The sequence below is a fragment of the Leptonychotes weddellii genome, chromosome 14, assembly GCF_054177405.1.
Source record: "Leptonychotes weddellii isolate Sample4059 chromosome 14, ASM5417740v2, whole genome shotgun sequence".
Lineage (NCBI taxonomy): Eukaryota > Metazoa > Chordata > Mammalia > Carnivora > Phocidae > Leptonychotes > Leptonychotes weddellii.
Genome location: NC_138382.1, coordinates 50,537,747 through 50,553,178, shown reverse-complemented (window position 1 = coordinate 50,553,178; position 15,432 = coordinate 50,537,747). Strand labels below are relative to the sequence as shown.

The 15,432-nt window shown below is 38.0% G+C and overlaps 1 protein-coding gene across 6 annotated transcripts in view; it reads right to left on the bottom strand.

The window, feature by feature from the left end:
- Nucleotides 1–15,432, bottom strand: part of TDRD7 (tudor domain containing 7) — a 75,757-nt gene that overhangs the window by 38,240 nt on the left and 22,085 nt on the right. For all 6 annotated transcript variants that reach the window (XM_081803242.1, XM_081803243.1, XM_081803247.1 and 3 more), the window contains 2 exons: nucleotides 10,030–10,103; nucleotides 7,525–7,742 (listed from right to left, as the gene is read on the bottom strand). In XM_081803242.1, the coding sequence (XP_081659368.1) occupies nucleotides 7,525–7,742; nucleotides 10,030–10,103 (292 nt within the window). The remainder of the gene's footprint in view (nucleotides 1–7,524; nucleotides 7,743–10,029; nucleotides 10,104–15,432) is intronic.

Genomic DNA, 15,432 nt, shown 5'->3' with positions numbered 1-15,432 from the left:
CTACCTGATCCAGATACATACCTGAGGAGGGAGTCATGGGCCTTCTCTTCTGTAGGAGAAGATTCAAGGTCATAATCCTACCCTTTTCCTCCATGTTTTATTTGTTTTGTGGCTATACATTTTTTTTTTTTTTTTTGGCTTTGGATATCCACTCAAGAAACTACCAGTCCAATGACCGGGAAGTGGCATGACCTGGAACTCCACATCTTCACTCACTCCACCTCACCCTCACCCCCAACAGGAGAGACAGGTAGGTAACATAGAAAATTAACTCTCTACACCATGGAGTTTAAACCACCTCCTTTGGTACTCATCAGAAAATTCTGGTATCTAATATGCCTTAGACTTTTTATCCCCGTAAGTTTATTTAGTTTGATTTCTGCCTCATTTGGAATTGCAGTGAAATACTTCTCTCTCACACCCCTCTGGGATTTCTTAAGTTTAGAGTAGACATATTAGGTTTGGCATATGTGAGGCCCAAGGATTTCAAACATCAATTTCTTCAGGAGCCCAGTTTGTTCACACAAATGTCTTTATTCTACGCACCTAGAAACTTTCTTCTTCTTAATTCTAGAGGTCTTTACTTCTTCCTTTCTAATTTTACCTGTAAACTTAAATTCCTGAAGCCCAAATCCTTTGAGTCTATGGAAGGCTCATCTGCTAACTCTGCAGCATGAGCTACTGAGGTAAACTTACTGTCTCTTGTGGAATTAGAATTTTCTTTGGGATTCTCTAATAGAATTGGTATTGTCGATTTAAATTAAAAAGTTTTCTAAAACAGTTGTATGGGTCTCATCCAGTCACAGTTTTGTTTCCATTGTGGTTCTTTGTGTTGAAGCTTTAAGTTCTTCTTTTTTAAAATTTCATTTATTTATTATTTGTGAGAGAGAGAGAGAGAGAGAGAGAATGCAAAAGAGCACAAGCAGTAGAGAGGGAGAAGCAGGCTTCCCGCTGAGCAGGGATCCTGATGTGGGGCTCAATCCCAGGACCCTGAGATCATGACCAGAGCCGAAGACAGCCACTTGACCGACTGAACCACCCAGGTGCCCCCGAAGCTTTAAGTTCTAAATTTCATTTTATGTGGTCACCATCCAATACAAACCGGAGACAGTACAGTAAAATCACATTTACCTCGAGGCCTGCTTCTGAGCAATCCAAGCATTAGAAAGGTTTTGAACTCAAAAAGAAACCAATTTAAAAACTCAATTTCAGCAGTGAATAAAAGACCCCTAAGTACCTTGCAACAGTGAAAACATCAAAGAGTTACTGACCAGAAGCTAGTACTCTGTGATTAGCCAGTTCACAGAAAGAAAGATTGACTGGTTGATGACCTCCTTAAGAGCTCAGTCTTTTTGTACTAAAACTGAGAAGTTCTGGAAAAGTCAGACCACTGAGAGAGATGAGAAAATGGTGCCCAATGGCACCACTGGGCCACAGTGAAGACAAACTGACAGGTTGGGAGCCGAAGCTCATAAGGGCAGTGGGTGGGGCATATACTACATGCAGGGAAATACAGAGATGAGCTAACCCACATATCTCAATGCTCCACGCCACCTACAACTGCCACCCTATCTGCAGCATTATCAATACTAGTGATGCCGAGCCCAAGATATTCAGAAACAGTTACAATTTTTAGTTGCTTCTGTTTAAGAAGTACAAATGTTTGTGGCATATTCCACAGAGATTTAAATCAAAGATAAAGGTAAAAAGTGCCTGTAGAGGGTAACCCCTGAGTGTTTACAAACCGTCTGCTCAGAAAAACTCTCTCCACCATCTTGGATGAGCAGTTTTATAGACTGTATACAATTTAAGGTTCATACTCTCTTTCACCTCTCACCCCTTTTTCCTAGTAAGGACTTTTTACTGATGCTGACTGCAACTATTTATATTAGGATAGACTTCAGGTCATTTTGCTTCAGCGTGTCCAAGGTCAGGCTCTTGCTCAGTTTCCTTCAGCAAGACGATGGCATCTTCTGGTTAAATGTGTGCAGAGCTTTTGGGGATGATCCTCGCTGGCGGCTGTGGCTTTCACTGTGCCTTCTAGGCTAAGCAGGTACTCTAGGCATGCCCTCATTACCTTTGGTGGGGGCGGGGGGGTGTGCCCCTAAGATAACAGAAACTCACCTCATCTTGGAGTTTCGATTACTTTGACTTTAGTCATCTACTCTCCTTATCTTTTTTCAATTTAAATTTTTGTTCTTCCATTAGCTTTTCCTCTATCTTCACTGAGATAAGTTCCTTTGTAGAGCTTGCTGGGCATGTCTCTGGTTTGCTGGTGGTTATAACCTGCTTTAATTTAAGCTGGGCTGCCCCTCAAAAAATAACGGCCTTTTTCCTAAATAGCTGCTATGTGTCTGATACTGCATGGCAGTTGCTTTTTATAGTTTGTCCCACTTCACTCAACAACCCTATGCGATGGATAGAGGCACATTTTAGAACACAGTGGGGGCCCTGGGAGGATGATTTGTACACTGCAAGTAATATAGCTAAGAGATGGCAAGGCAAACACGGAACTCCAAAGCCCAAACTCTTCCTATCCTACTCGAGCGCCCTATGGGCAGTTGCTCTGTTTCACGTCCCAGCACAGCAACATCATACACAACATCTCTGTTCTCATTTCGCCACAGTGCTAGTCTTTCTTCTATTCAGATGTTCACTGAAATGAAATTTAAAATTAAAATTAAACTGTTTCAATGTGTTCACCATTTTTTTTTTATTGGTGAAGGATTAGAAAAGAAACTGGATTCCAATTAGATATTATGGCTATACTTTGATGCCCTCAGTTTATCTTTTCACTGCTGCTTCTGCTGGTGGTGCTATATAGATGGTATCCATACTATTAAATCTGAGGACGCATCACTGCTGTTTGATTTATGTTCACTTCCTTAGAAATTCAAGTTGTTCAGTTTTAGCCCAGAAATATCTAGGCTTTAAAAAAGGGCAGTTCATGCCGCATGGGCTAACAGGTGGCTTTATTATCTTATACAATTATTTACCACAATTAAAGAAAAATTCCTGAACATCCAAAAATATAAAAACATATCTTTGTAAGTGGCAGAACTGCCATCGCCTCCTATGATATTATGGAGATTACTGTACTGATGCAATTCAGAACTTTAAGAATTTTTAGAGTCTGGGGTATTAGAGTACTCAACAATGTAAAGTGCAGTGATTTCTAAGGGGTAGGGAAATGACATTTAACAAAAATACAGATTAATAGTAAACAACTTTCTGTAAAAGCATGAATAATTAGTACAGCTGGGCAGTTTTATCATCACTCACATTTTATGTTCTAGAATTTCATGTTCTCATTCACAAAATGTTATATTCATAATTAAGGCCTGATGTGCCTCCAGCACAACTCAGAACATTGCCCCAGCTATCCCGAAGCGGCCCTGTGCTCTTCCTCTAGGTCTCTGAGGCAGGGCGGAAATCCTTCTCAGCTGAGCGCATGTGGTCCTGTCCGGCTCTAAGAGAGCCCCCCAGCTCTCTGTGCAGTGTCAGGTAAGGCATTAAATAAAGATACATATTCTGGCTCACGTGGGAATGGAGAGGTTTCTCCCTCTACCCATACTGCAGAGAGTGGGGAATGTCAACAAAATCTCTGGTGTTCAACAGTCATTGTTATAAGATTTGGAATTTTACTAGAAATCAAAGTCTGCCAGAAGCTCTGGATCCTGGGTGACCTCCTGGTGTGGGGTATGTGCTAAGTTCCCACCAGATGATGACTCTTTCACAAAGTGACCTCTAGCTTCTGCTTGCCTCTTGAGTTTCTTTCTTTCTTTCTTTTTTTTTTTTTTAAGATTTTATTTATCTGACAGAGACACAGCGAGAGAGGGAACACAAGCAGGGGGAGTGGGAGAGGGAGAAGCAGGCTTCCCGCGGAGCAGGGAGCCCGATGCGGGGCTCGATCCCAGGACCCTGGGATCATGACCTGAGCCGAAGGCAGACGCTTAAGGACTGAGCCACCCAGGCGCCCCTCTTGAGTTTCTTCTTGAGCCACTCTCTCCTTACTGAAATTCTTTCAGTTTTCCTGAAAAAGTTTGTTTTTCTTTCCATCTCAGGGCTCTGGCACAAGCTGCCTCCTTTGCCTGCTTACTTCAGCTCACCTGTCAGGTTTCAGTGAGTAGGCACCTCCTCCAGGAAGTTTTTCTTGACTCATCATCCTAAGTTGTTTACACATTTCCTTAACACCCTGCACTTCTTCAGCACAGTCACAGGCTTACCATTATTTGTTCAATGTTTATTTTCTCCATTGGACAGTAAGTGCCATAAGGGCAAGGACCATGTCTGTCTTGTTTACCGTTATCCTTAGCACCCAGGGCAGCGTCTGGCTCATAGAAGCATTTTTTTAAAAAATGTATGTATTTGACAGAGACCGAGCACAAGCAGGGGGAGCAGCGGCAGAGGCAGAGGGAGAAGCAGGCTCCCCACCGAGCAGGAAGCCTGATGCAGGACTCGATCCAGGACTCCAGGATCATGACCCGAGCCGAAGGCAGGCGCTTTAACGACTGAGCCACCCGGGCGCCCTCAGAGAAGCATTTTATAAATCCTAGCTAAACACAGCAGTTAAGAAGAACATTAATAAGACCAGCATTCTAGAACAGCTAAGAGGTGTTACTGTCCTCCTCCTGGGACTAAGTGGGAATTCTTAGGCTCCAGTATCCTTGGGCTAGAGACCTACCATCTCGGGCTCTTTGCCTCTTCACGACAGCTTCTGCACTATTTCCACTTCCCTCGCAAGTTGCCTAGGAACCCTATGCAACGGGTTCATCACTGTGAACATGACTATATGCTCTTTAGCTTTCAAAACTCAGTCCACATTTTGTTGTTGGAGAGATCCAAAGGTTAAGAACAACAGAGTCAAAGCATCCTTCCGCCTGCATCAAAAAGTAATCCAATATCCTTGTGAAGTGGCTTATAGCACATAGCTGATTAGAACCTCCATGAAAGTAAAATTTCAGAGCTGCTCCTTGGCCCCAGAAGCTTATGTTGCCCATTCTGATATTCAAATGGAAATACCTGCAGGTGGCTATCTCTGAATCTGTCAAGTACATATGGTGTATCCATTGTATATAGGTATAAATGGGTGATTTTGCTTTCATAACTCTATTTTTCAATCTTTTTTATGTAGAATGTTTTATATGATTGGGGGAGAGAGAGCACTTTTTTAGAAAAATAGGGAAATATGCCACACTTGGGTTTCTTCTTCAGTTTCACAAGGAGCTGTATAGAGAGATACACACTACCAAATCTTCCTTACTCGGAATTTTCTATGCTGCATTTGAGAATGTCCTCACCTGTAATAGCATCGGCCCTGGGCATGCCATCAGTATTTCTGCTTTTCAGTAAGGTGAAAAGCAAGAAGTCAGAAGAAAGAGAAAACAACTATGGTATAACTGTTTAAAACTGTCTAAAAATAACCATGGTGTAATTGTTTAAAACTGTATACCAGCAGGCTGTTAAAAATATTCAGAGGTTATAAGAAAACAGTTTTGAAAAGATTAATAGACATCAATAAGACTGGCAGTTTTTGGCATCCTAGACACAATGCTTTAACACTAAGCAAATTCTCATCCCTAATAATTTATAGTGATTGCATCTGGAACAGTCCTACTCAAAGCTGAGAGACACAGAATATAGATAAGAAAGGTATATTCTATGTCTGTTTCACGTTCTACCCTCACTGCCTGAACATTATTATGCAACAAAGATGAATTTGAACAACCAAAAAATAAAAAGTCAGTTGTTTCAGCACCCGAAATTTAGTAAGAAACCCTTCATTTTAGGTAAAGTTTTAACATCAAAGATACATTCTCTCACCTACAATCCTAGCAAGAGAAATTTTGGAGTTTTGCAGACATATAGTTAGGAAAGATGAAAATTTCTCCCCAAAAGCCATAAATTAAGCTACACAGACACTAGTAGTTATCATGGAGTATAAAATAAAACAACCAGAAACAATAATACACTAGGATCTGTGGAGTTAATTTTTAAAAATTTACTCCAAAGACAACTTTTTTTTAATCAAAGCTTTAAAGTGAGTTATATGTGTATCCTGACAAAAAAGGGCTCTTAGTTCATTGAAGATATGCTATAAGTTTATGACTGTCTATAGATTTAAAAAATAAAAGAGCCATAAGCATTCGGAAAGGGGCTCCAGGCCCTGCACCTTTAAATTGAGCAGCCTGGTGAAACATCCAAAGTCCCCTCAAGATGAGGGAACGCTGAGGGGGCACATCAATGCTGCTAAACCTGCAGCCAAGGAGAAAACTCTCCCTAGGAAGGAGTAAAAATGGAATGAAATGAATGGCAACCAACAGGAATTCCCATTATAAGAGCAAACCCTATATTCCACATAAATCAGGGGTAACATAGTCCGTAAACATTCCTGACTTTATAAATAAGGCAACAGCCTATTTCCAGAGTTTGCTATGTCTCCCTGTTTTCCCACTTTCCACTGTGTAATATGACACGTGACATGGCCCTAAGGCGTTCTTGGCATCTACAGCAGTGATTGGTACCTGCAGGTGCACGGTAAATCATGTATGAACAAATGGTCGGATGAATGAACGAATGACACTTGCCGGGAAAGTGACTGGGACTCGAATGGGTGTCAGTGACCTGAAGGAAAAAGTGGTTACAAAAATACATGCTGTCTTCAGGCCAGGTGTTTAGAAAAAGAGAGTGGCCTGTGCTTTACCCAACAAGGTCGGGGGCCAAAGTATATATTAAATTAGATAAATGAAAGCCCTCTATCAAACAAAAGCATATATATATATATATATTTAATTCTGCAAGCTTAGAAGCCCCAAGTAGCTGCTAATGCTGCCATTTAAAATAGTTACATCGTTGAATATATACTATGTAAATGAAAACATTAAGAAACATCTAATAGTTACTTTAGTTTAAGAATCTAATTGTCTCTATTGCTGGCTGAACTAGGATTTCTAATAAACTATTCTGATCCATCATTTTATTATAATAATAGACTCTCAAGTAGAAACAGGTATAGAAATTGATGTCAGTTCACTTGTCAATTTTTTTCCTCCAAAGAAGTTTATAAACATTTTAAATCACAACCCTGTATTAATTTAAAAATTAAAATAAGGTACTCTATAAACAGCCAAAATAATAAGCCTGTAAAATTTGAAGCTAATGAAGTTTTATTACCAGTTAGTTCAACTTATGAAAACGGCAAAGTTAGCAGCATCTACTGGAAGCAGTTCAATACAAAATGATATACATATTATCACATATTAAATGCACGTAAAAATAATTTAAAACAAAATATATAAAAACAGCAATCACAACGCACATAGCCCTCAATCCTGACATACTTCTATAAATAAGAACTGATATCTCTAAGGTTAACTGATGTTAACCTTAGAGATAAATATTAATGAAGCAATATTATGTCAAGTGCTTCATGCTCCCAGGGTAAAGGTGATATGACTAATAACTCAAAATCTGAAAGTGGGGCAGGGAGGAGGCATCAGAAGGGAGGAATAAGGAGAAACGTACCGTGCAAATATGAGGCCAGTGTTCAAATTGTTGTAAAATTCCTTGATTAAGTTCTTCTTTATATAACTCTTTGTAAAAATGTGGAAGCTTAGATATCCAAATGCCATTGTTATGCTTGTTTAGTATTTCCTTTATGCGGTTTTGAACCTCATCCATCTTATAAGTGTAAGAGGCAGGAGGCGTGACATTTGGTTTTTCAACAGTCTGATTTAAATTATCTTTAAATTAAAAAAATGACAGAATTAGCCAGAAGGCTTAACATTTTAGATTATCCCCATTACCTAGTATTTGTGTCATTAGGCTTGGTTATACTTCAGGCTTATGGGGGTCAAGGGACTTAGAAGCAAGCAGGATTAGGCCAAGCAGGACTATGACAACTTCATTCTAAATTTTAACTCTGAAATGACCAGTAGGCTCAACAGTCACCCACAGAGGGAACCTGCTCCCTTTATGTTACAAGGATGCTTCCTAATTTAATTTAAACATCAGGATGATCTTGCCTCGTAAAGAATAATGAAATTTATTATTTAACCAATCATTTCCTAGTGCAACTAAGAAAGGTTAAATTTTAGACAATACCGGTATATATGAAATGCTTAAAGTTATATTCCACAAAGCATTAGGATAATGCCTTAATTGTAAGATCAAAGAACGTTTTATAGAAAATAAAAAATTGTCTAGGTTTTAAAATATAATTTTGTGCTTTATTAATGAGAAAAATAATTCGGCAATACACAGAAGTTCAAAAATTGATCCACCTACAGTAATCATCCTAGCCTCAGTTTATAAACTAAATAAAAGCTCTGGTACCCACAGATATCTACTAATTTGCTTTTATTTCCTCAATCCAAATCATTTATCTTTTATAAGTGAATTTTTATAAAGTTTTAGCTAGCTCTCTTTACTCACACTTATTTTTTATTTAAAACTTAGAATGCCTGAGCCAACATCCTAGACAATAAAGAAATTTGAGTGTCCACTATGGCTGACAGTTCTGGTATTTTAAGAACAATGAAATTCATTCCAAACCTCTTCTAAGTTTCCCTGGGACACAGATTAGAGTGTATTAAAGATTACCATCTACAAGCAAAATATGTTCATATTTTAATCAGACAGTATTTCTACCGGGATTCAGCAAATTTTGTTCTATTTTAAACTGGCAGGTAGAGAGATACACAGACTAGTTTGGGAACGCTGGCCTCTGAGGATGCCAGGAAGCCAAAGGGTGAGTGGTTCCTTGAGGATGGCTAGATGCTGACTTTGCTTTATCAACCACAGGGCACGAGACTTAATTTGGCTCAGCAAACAAATGAGTCCACGATGTCCATATAAAGGCATTACTAATTTATCTAGGTTCTTCCCAGATAATGATACAAAAGGACCAGGAATAAGGAAAAGATGAGCTTCTGAGAACTGGCCAGACCTCCCTTAAAGAGAGAGTGTCAGAACTGATGCAAGATTGGAGTCTCTGCTAAATGCACCTCTTCTGTGGGGCCACTGGGAGTCTCCTAAACTTGTGTGCCTTTTGTTAAACAAATCAAGGAAGTAATCTGTTTTATAACAGGTAGGAGAGACTGTGTATAAGTGTGTACATATCAGCTGCCAGGTGAACTGCAGTCCTCTGAAACAAGTCCTCATGGTTCTGTAGAAAAAAGCTTATTCTAACTGAAAAGGATTTACAATCTCTAAAGGGTATACAACTTTACTGAGTAAGCCATGTTTCAGAAAATGCCTGTGTAACAGTAATTGATATAAACAGAAATCATATTATTCAGTTAATTTCTATAAGAAATACCAGAGATGTGTTCTTACGGAAAAAATTATTTTGACTCACTAAGAATCACACTTAAAGCAGAAAATCATTTAAAATCACACTTAAATTTCTTGCAACATAAATACTGATTTTGAAACACTGTGTCCCTCAGGTGGGTCTATGAGTAGGGAATTTATACTTTGGTTGGAGAAGACAAGAAAACGAGTGTGTGCATTTTTAATCTGCAGATTCTTTGACTTTATTATATTTCTTACAGTTTTCTTAACAGCCCTTTTGGATTTTATAACCCAAGGAATCATTTATATTTGTACTTAGATGCTTAGTGGTCATTGCACACGGTTTAGGGTCCAAGGCTTTTAAATGGTGGAGTATCTGAAACCACTTTATGAGTTGAAGTCCCATATTTACGTACTTTAAATCTTACCCTCTAATGAGTGAGAGCGTGACAAGGGACACAAGTATCTCTGCAGGTGACACACGGAAGTGAGAGAGAATTGGCCTGATGTGAGAAAGGCCTATGTCAGAATAATGATATCTCTGGAGGTATTATTTTCTCTTTAGATCACCTCACGTCATAATTTAAAGAAATGAGGAAAGAGGGGAAGAGAGATATACTCCAAGTAGGATAAGGTGAGAGCAAATGTGAAAAACCACCATCAGATATTTTTCTTAGGGGCTCTGAGGCTCCAGAAGCCAAAAGGTATCATGAAGATAATGTTTAGAAAACATACCACTCATCTCCTTAGCACAGGTTCTTGAGAGATGCATCTGAAAGGGTGGTGGAAGGGATGCCTTTGGGCTAAACCTAAGGTGTTAAAAAAAAAAAAAAAAAGTAAGTTAAAATTCTAATAGCAAAATCTATGCCAAGTTTTAAACACCACTTTTCATTTAAAGTCTCTGCAGCACTGAACAGCAAAACAAGTCAGAATATTTCAAAATGAGCAAAAATGAAAATGATACCTGGTATTAGCTCTCATGTTTCATACTCACCCAGAGAAAAATGTGTTAAAAGCTAAATTTATTTTTTAAAATTTTAATGTAGTTATGTTTACTAGTCTTTTTATTATGGTTTTCACTTTTAGCGTTTTTCTTTTTTTTTATTATGTTCAATTAGCCAACATATAATACATCAGTAGTTTTTGATGCAGTTTTACAACAATTCATTAGTTACGTATAACACCCAGTGCTCATCACCACATGTGCCCTCCTTAATACCGGGTGATGGGTATTAAAAGCTAAATTTAAACTAGAACTTTAAAAGAACTTGGAAGTTAGATTTCCAAGTACTCACCTTTAAGGGACTAGCTGTACAAAGTAAAAAAAAAAAAAAAATCGTGCAGAGAATAAGCAGTTGAACATAAAGAATATTTTGGAATATAACTAAAAAATGAAGGACTTCCATCACCAGATACTGTAATGAGTTATAAAGTGGCAACATTTATAATCTTTGAGCAGATAAGTAAAATGATACAGAGCTTAGAAACACTCAATTTACATTGTATCTGAGCATATGAGAAAAGTGGCATTCCAAATCACAGAGGGGATTGTTCAAATAACAAATTAGAAAAGAAGAAACATAGATTCCCCACATCTCATACCCTCCGCCAAATAATTTTTATATAAATTATATTGGATATATGTAGGAAGATTTTTCCAAATAGGAGGACAATAAACCACACACACACACACACACCCCATTTGTGTTCATGTCAGTCTCCCTCACTAGACTCCAAGTGTCTTAATGACCTGTTTCCAGTGCCTAGGGCAGTGCTTGGTACAGGCAACGGAGAGTGAATGTTGTATAGTGAATAAGATGACTGAATGAATCAATGACTGCATCTTGCCCAACAGTGGGTATGGGACTAGAGTGGGTGACAATGACACAGTACACATATTTTCCGATTTTTGGATGGTATGGAATACTCTAAAAATTAGACCAATTCTTTGGAATGAAGCACATCTCATAATATTTTAATTCTATAATAAATTATTAAATGGTAGACTACCAACACAACTTACTTACTATATGATGGTATGCAACTATAAGAGCATCGTATTTATGTATTAATGCATCTGGGTAATAACAGAAGATGCCAAAACATATCCAACTCCTACTTATGCAGAACTGGTAGGGAGACAGCACTCTTTTCCCTTGCACCAGACCATAAAAATGTAAATTGGAACCTTCCCCTGCTCTGAGTCTGCTTTGAGGGCTCTAGTAGCAGGCAGAGGGTTATGAGCAAAGAGAGAGCATAGAGAGATTATGGCAAGGAGAGCTATGGTTCAAGCATGGGTAGGTCTGATGGACAGGAAAGAAAACAGTTGACATAGCAAAAGAAAGCTTTCAAGGGAAACTGCAGGGACATATGAAAAACAAACATAATAAGATGAAAGAGGTCCAATCAATTTTATAACAGTAAGTATAAAACATTTATTATTTTGTTTCTTAAAAGACAAATAAATAGTGGGCCGCCTAGGTGGCTCAGTCGGGTGGGCGTCCGACTCTTGACTTTGGCTCAGGTCATGATCTCAGGGTCATGAGATGGAACCCCGAAGTTGGGCTCTGCACTGGGTGTGGAGTCTGCTTGGGATTCTCTCTCTCCCTCTCCCCCCCACCCCACTCGTACTCTCTCTCTCTCTCTCTCTAAAAAAAAAAAAAAAAGACAAATACTTAGACTGGTCCAAAAAAATCCCCCATTAAATCTAAACATATGCCACGTATTAGAGACACATTCATACCCCACAAACACTTATTTAAGGACCTACTATGTGGGGGCATGGGGAGACAGAAATGAACTATGATTAAGCAAGAGAAACACACTCCTATCTCATGGACTATACATATAGTTGATAAAACAGACTGTGGGAAGCAGTTATGACACGGCCCCCAGTGATTCTTGCCTCGGTATCCACAGCTTTGTGCAATCTATTCCCCTTGAGTCACTTGCTTCTAACCAAGAGAATATTTCAAGGTTGAGGGGATTACAAATGATTAGGTTACAGAAGATTCTAATTTCCACCCCCTGCTAGCATAATCTCTCCCTTGCTGGCTTTGATGAAGCAAATGGACATATCGGGGAGGCCTATATGGGAAGATATTGAAGGTGGTCTTTGGCCAACAGCTAGGAACTCGGGCACTGAGAAAAAACGGAAATGATTATGCCAACAACCATGTGCATCAGCCCAGAGGCAGATTCTTGCTCAGTTCACCCCAGCCATGGCCAGTACCTTCAGTGCAGCCTCATAAGAGACTGAAGCAGAGGACCCAGCTAAGCAGTGTCAGATACCTGACCCACAGAAACTAGGAGATAATAAATATGCGTTATAAGCTGCTAGATTTGTATAATCTCTTACATGAAAGTAGGTAATAATGCACTGACAAAATCTATTTATAAAAACAAAACCTACTAAGTGCTATGATAGTGGCAATAGGTATAATGAAAGCATATGATAGAAGCAAGAAGCCAAATCAGGAGTAGAGAAAGGAGGAAGTAGAGAGTAAAGGTTATTGACACATTATAGAGTTATAATACTTTGAATACTTTGGCACAGCAAAAGAATAGACAGATAACTAATGGTTCTGAATGGAAAGCCCGGAAACTGAGTCATATATTTATAACAATTTATTAGTAGTAAATACAGCATTCGAAACCAGTGTGGAAAGAAAAGATTACGCAATGACTGGTAGCAGGACGTCTGGGTAACAAGACTGCTACGCTTATCCTGTACAACCACATAAATTTTGGATTAAAGATTTAATGAGACCATAACATTCTAAAAGAAAACAGAAGACCTATTATATAATATTGGGGTAGAAATGCTTTTCTAAGCCTAACACCTAAAGACAGCAGCCACAAGAGAACAGATTAATAGATGTAACTCTAGAAAATTTTAAAAGTTTTTGTATAATGAAAATACCAAAATTAAATAAACTGAGGAAACACTGACAACACATTACAAAGGGTCAATATCCTTAATTTATAAATTATTTTTACAAATGAGAAAAGAAAAAAACCCCAGAAAAGTTGTGCAAAGGGCAAAGACATGTAATTCATAAACGATCTACAAATGGTCGAATAAACATATGACAAAATTATAACCTCCTTAAGAATCAAAGTCAAAGAAATAGACATTAAAACACAGGTACATTTTTTCACCTTTTAAAGTATCAACTAAAAAAGTGATGCCTAATGTTGACAGGGGTACAAAGAAACAATCACATCCATATGCTTCTAGAATATAATTGGTATAATCTGTGTAGAGCATAAATTAGTAATAGCCTTAGTATGTATACCCTCCTACCCAATTTTGCCAATTTATTCTAAGGTACTAGTTATGAATATATGCAAGGACTGTTCTACAGAGATATTCAGTAAGAATTGCTTACAATAATGGAAATCATTTATATTCAACAATATGTGGTTGGACAATGGACTTCCCTGACATGAAAAATGATAATGTAGGGGCACCTGGCTGGCTCAGTCAGAAGAGTATGCAACTCTTGATCTTGGGGTCATGAGTTTGAGCCCCACAATGGGTGGAGAGATTACTTTAAAGAAACAAATAAATAAACAAACTTAAAAAATTGATAATGTAGAAGTATTCTTTTTTTCCCTCATTCATAAATACATAATTTCATTTGCTGTTTTCAGGGGAAACTTAGGCATTAAGATGTAAGCTGATAAAATACAGATACCTAAAAAAGTATAAAAGTACAAATAACCCCTTAGAATAAATTTTAGTGAATTAAATCTTAATATCTTTAAATTAAAAAACCACAAGCCTATCTATTATGTCAAGGTCATAAATCAAAAGACACTACATGGCCAGCAGCACCCACAGGTACACCCCAAGGCCAACAAGCTATTTACCTTTTAAAACAGGTTATAAAACAGTAATACACAGCATGATCCCATTGGTATTTTTAAAAACTTATATATACACAAATAAAATACATATATATATTTTAAAGATTTATTTATTTTAGAGAGGGGGGAGGGAGAAGCAAAGGGAGAGGGAGAAAGAATCTCAAGCTGACTCCAAGATAAACACAGAGCCTGATGCGAGGCCCAATCTCATGACCACAAGATCATGACCTGAGCTGAAAGCAAGAGTCAGGTGCTTAACCAACCAGGAACCCCTAAAATAGATATATTTTTTAAAGATTTACTTATTTGAGAGAGAGAGAGAGAGAATGGGAGGAGGGGCAGAAGGAAAGGGCAAGAGAGAATCCTCAAGCAGACCTCCCACTGAGTGCAAAGCCCCATGCAGGGCTCTATCCTAGGACCCTGAGATCATGACCTGAGCCGAAATCGAGAGTCAGACACTTAATCAACTGAGTCACCCAGGTGCCCCCAAAAGATAGATATTTTTTAAATGTTTACATTTATGTTTGGATTAGAGGCAATCTTTTTTATTCCTTTTACTTCCTTATGCTTTGCAAATTTTCTATACCATACACATAGTACTTTTGCAATCAGAAAAAAGCAATAAAGGTATTTTAGAAAATGTTTCCTACAAATATTTAGGATGTACTACACATACAATAGTCAAACATATAAAGACTCAGAAACTAACAATAAATTTATATTCATTTAGCTTAATACTTGAAAGATGCCTTTATGATCATGGTGTCTGTTGGCTAATGCCAGACAGCCATTTATTCCTATTCAAAGTCCGTGATCTTACTCACTATAATATACACATAGCAATTTCTTCTCTCTTTCTGGGCCTAATGGGAACCTTGACCTTCAGCACTGTATTTATCTATGTTTTATGGATAAATATATTAAATACCTAATTTAGTAATTTTATCACCTTAATAAAAATACAATGGTCAGGAATTACATTATTTTAGAGATAAACATTTCCTTCCCTCATATAAACCAGAGAAATCACAAATCAATCAGATATCCTTACTCCTGACCCCTTTCTATTTTACTGGTGACACATGGTAAACTTAGCTTGATACCTACAATATCAGAAAATATCTGTCATGTTATTTTTCTAGAACCTTCCAGTTTGTTAACTGGCAGACATGTGTTCTTAATCAGAGGTCCTGAGAAAGGGCTTCTGGGGGGCACGAATCTCCTGAATTAATATACAAAGATGTGTGTATATGTGTACACATTTAT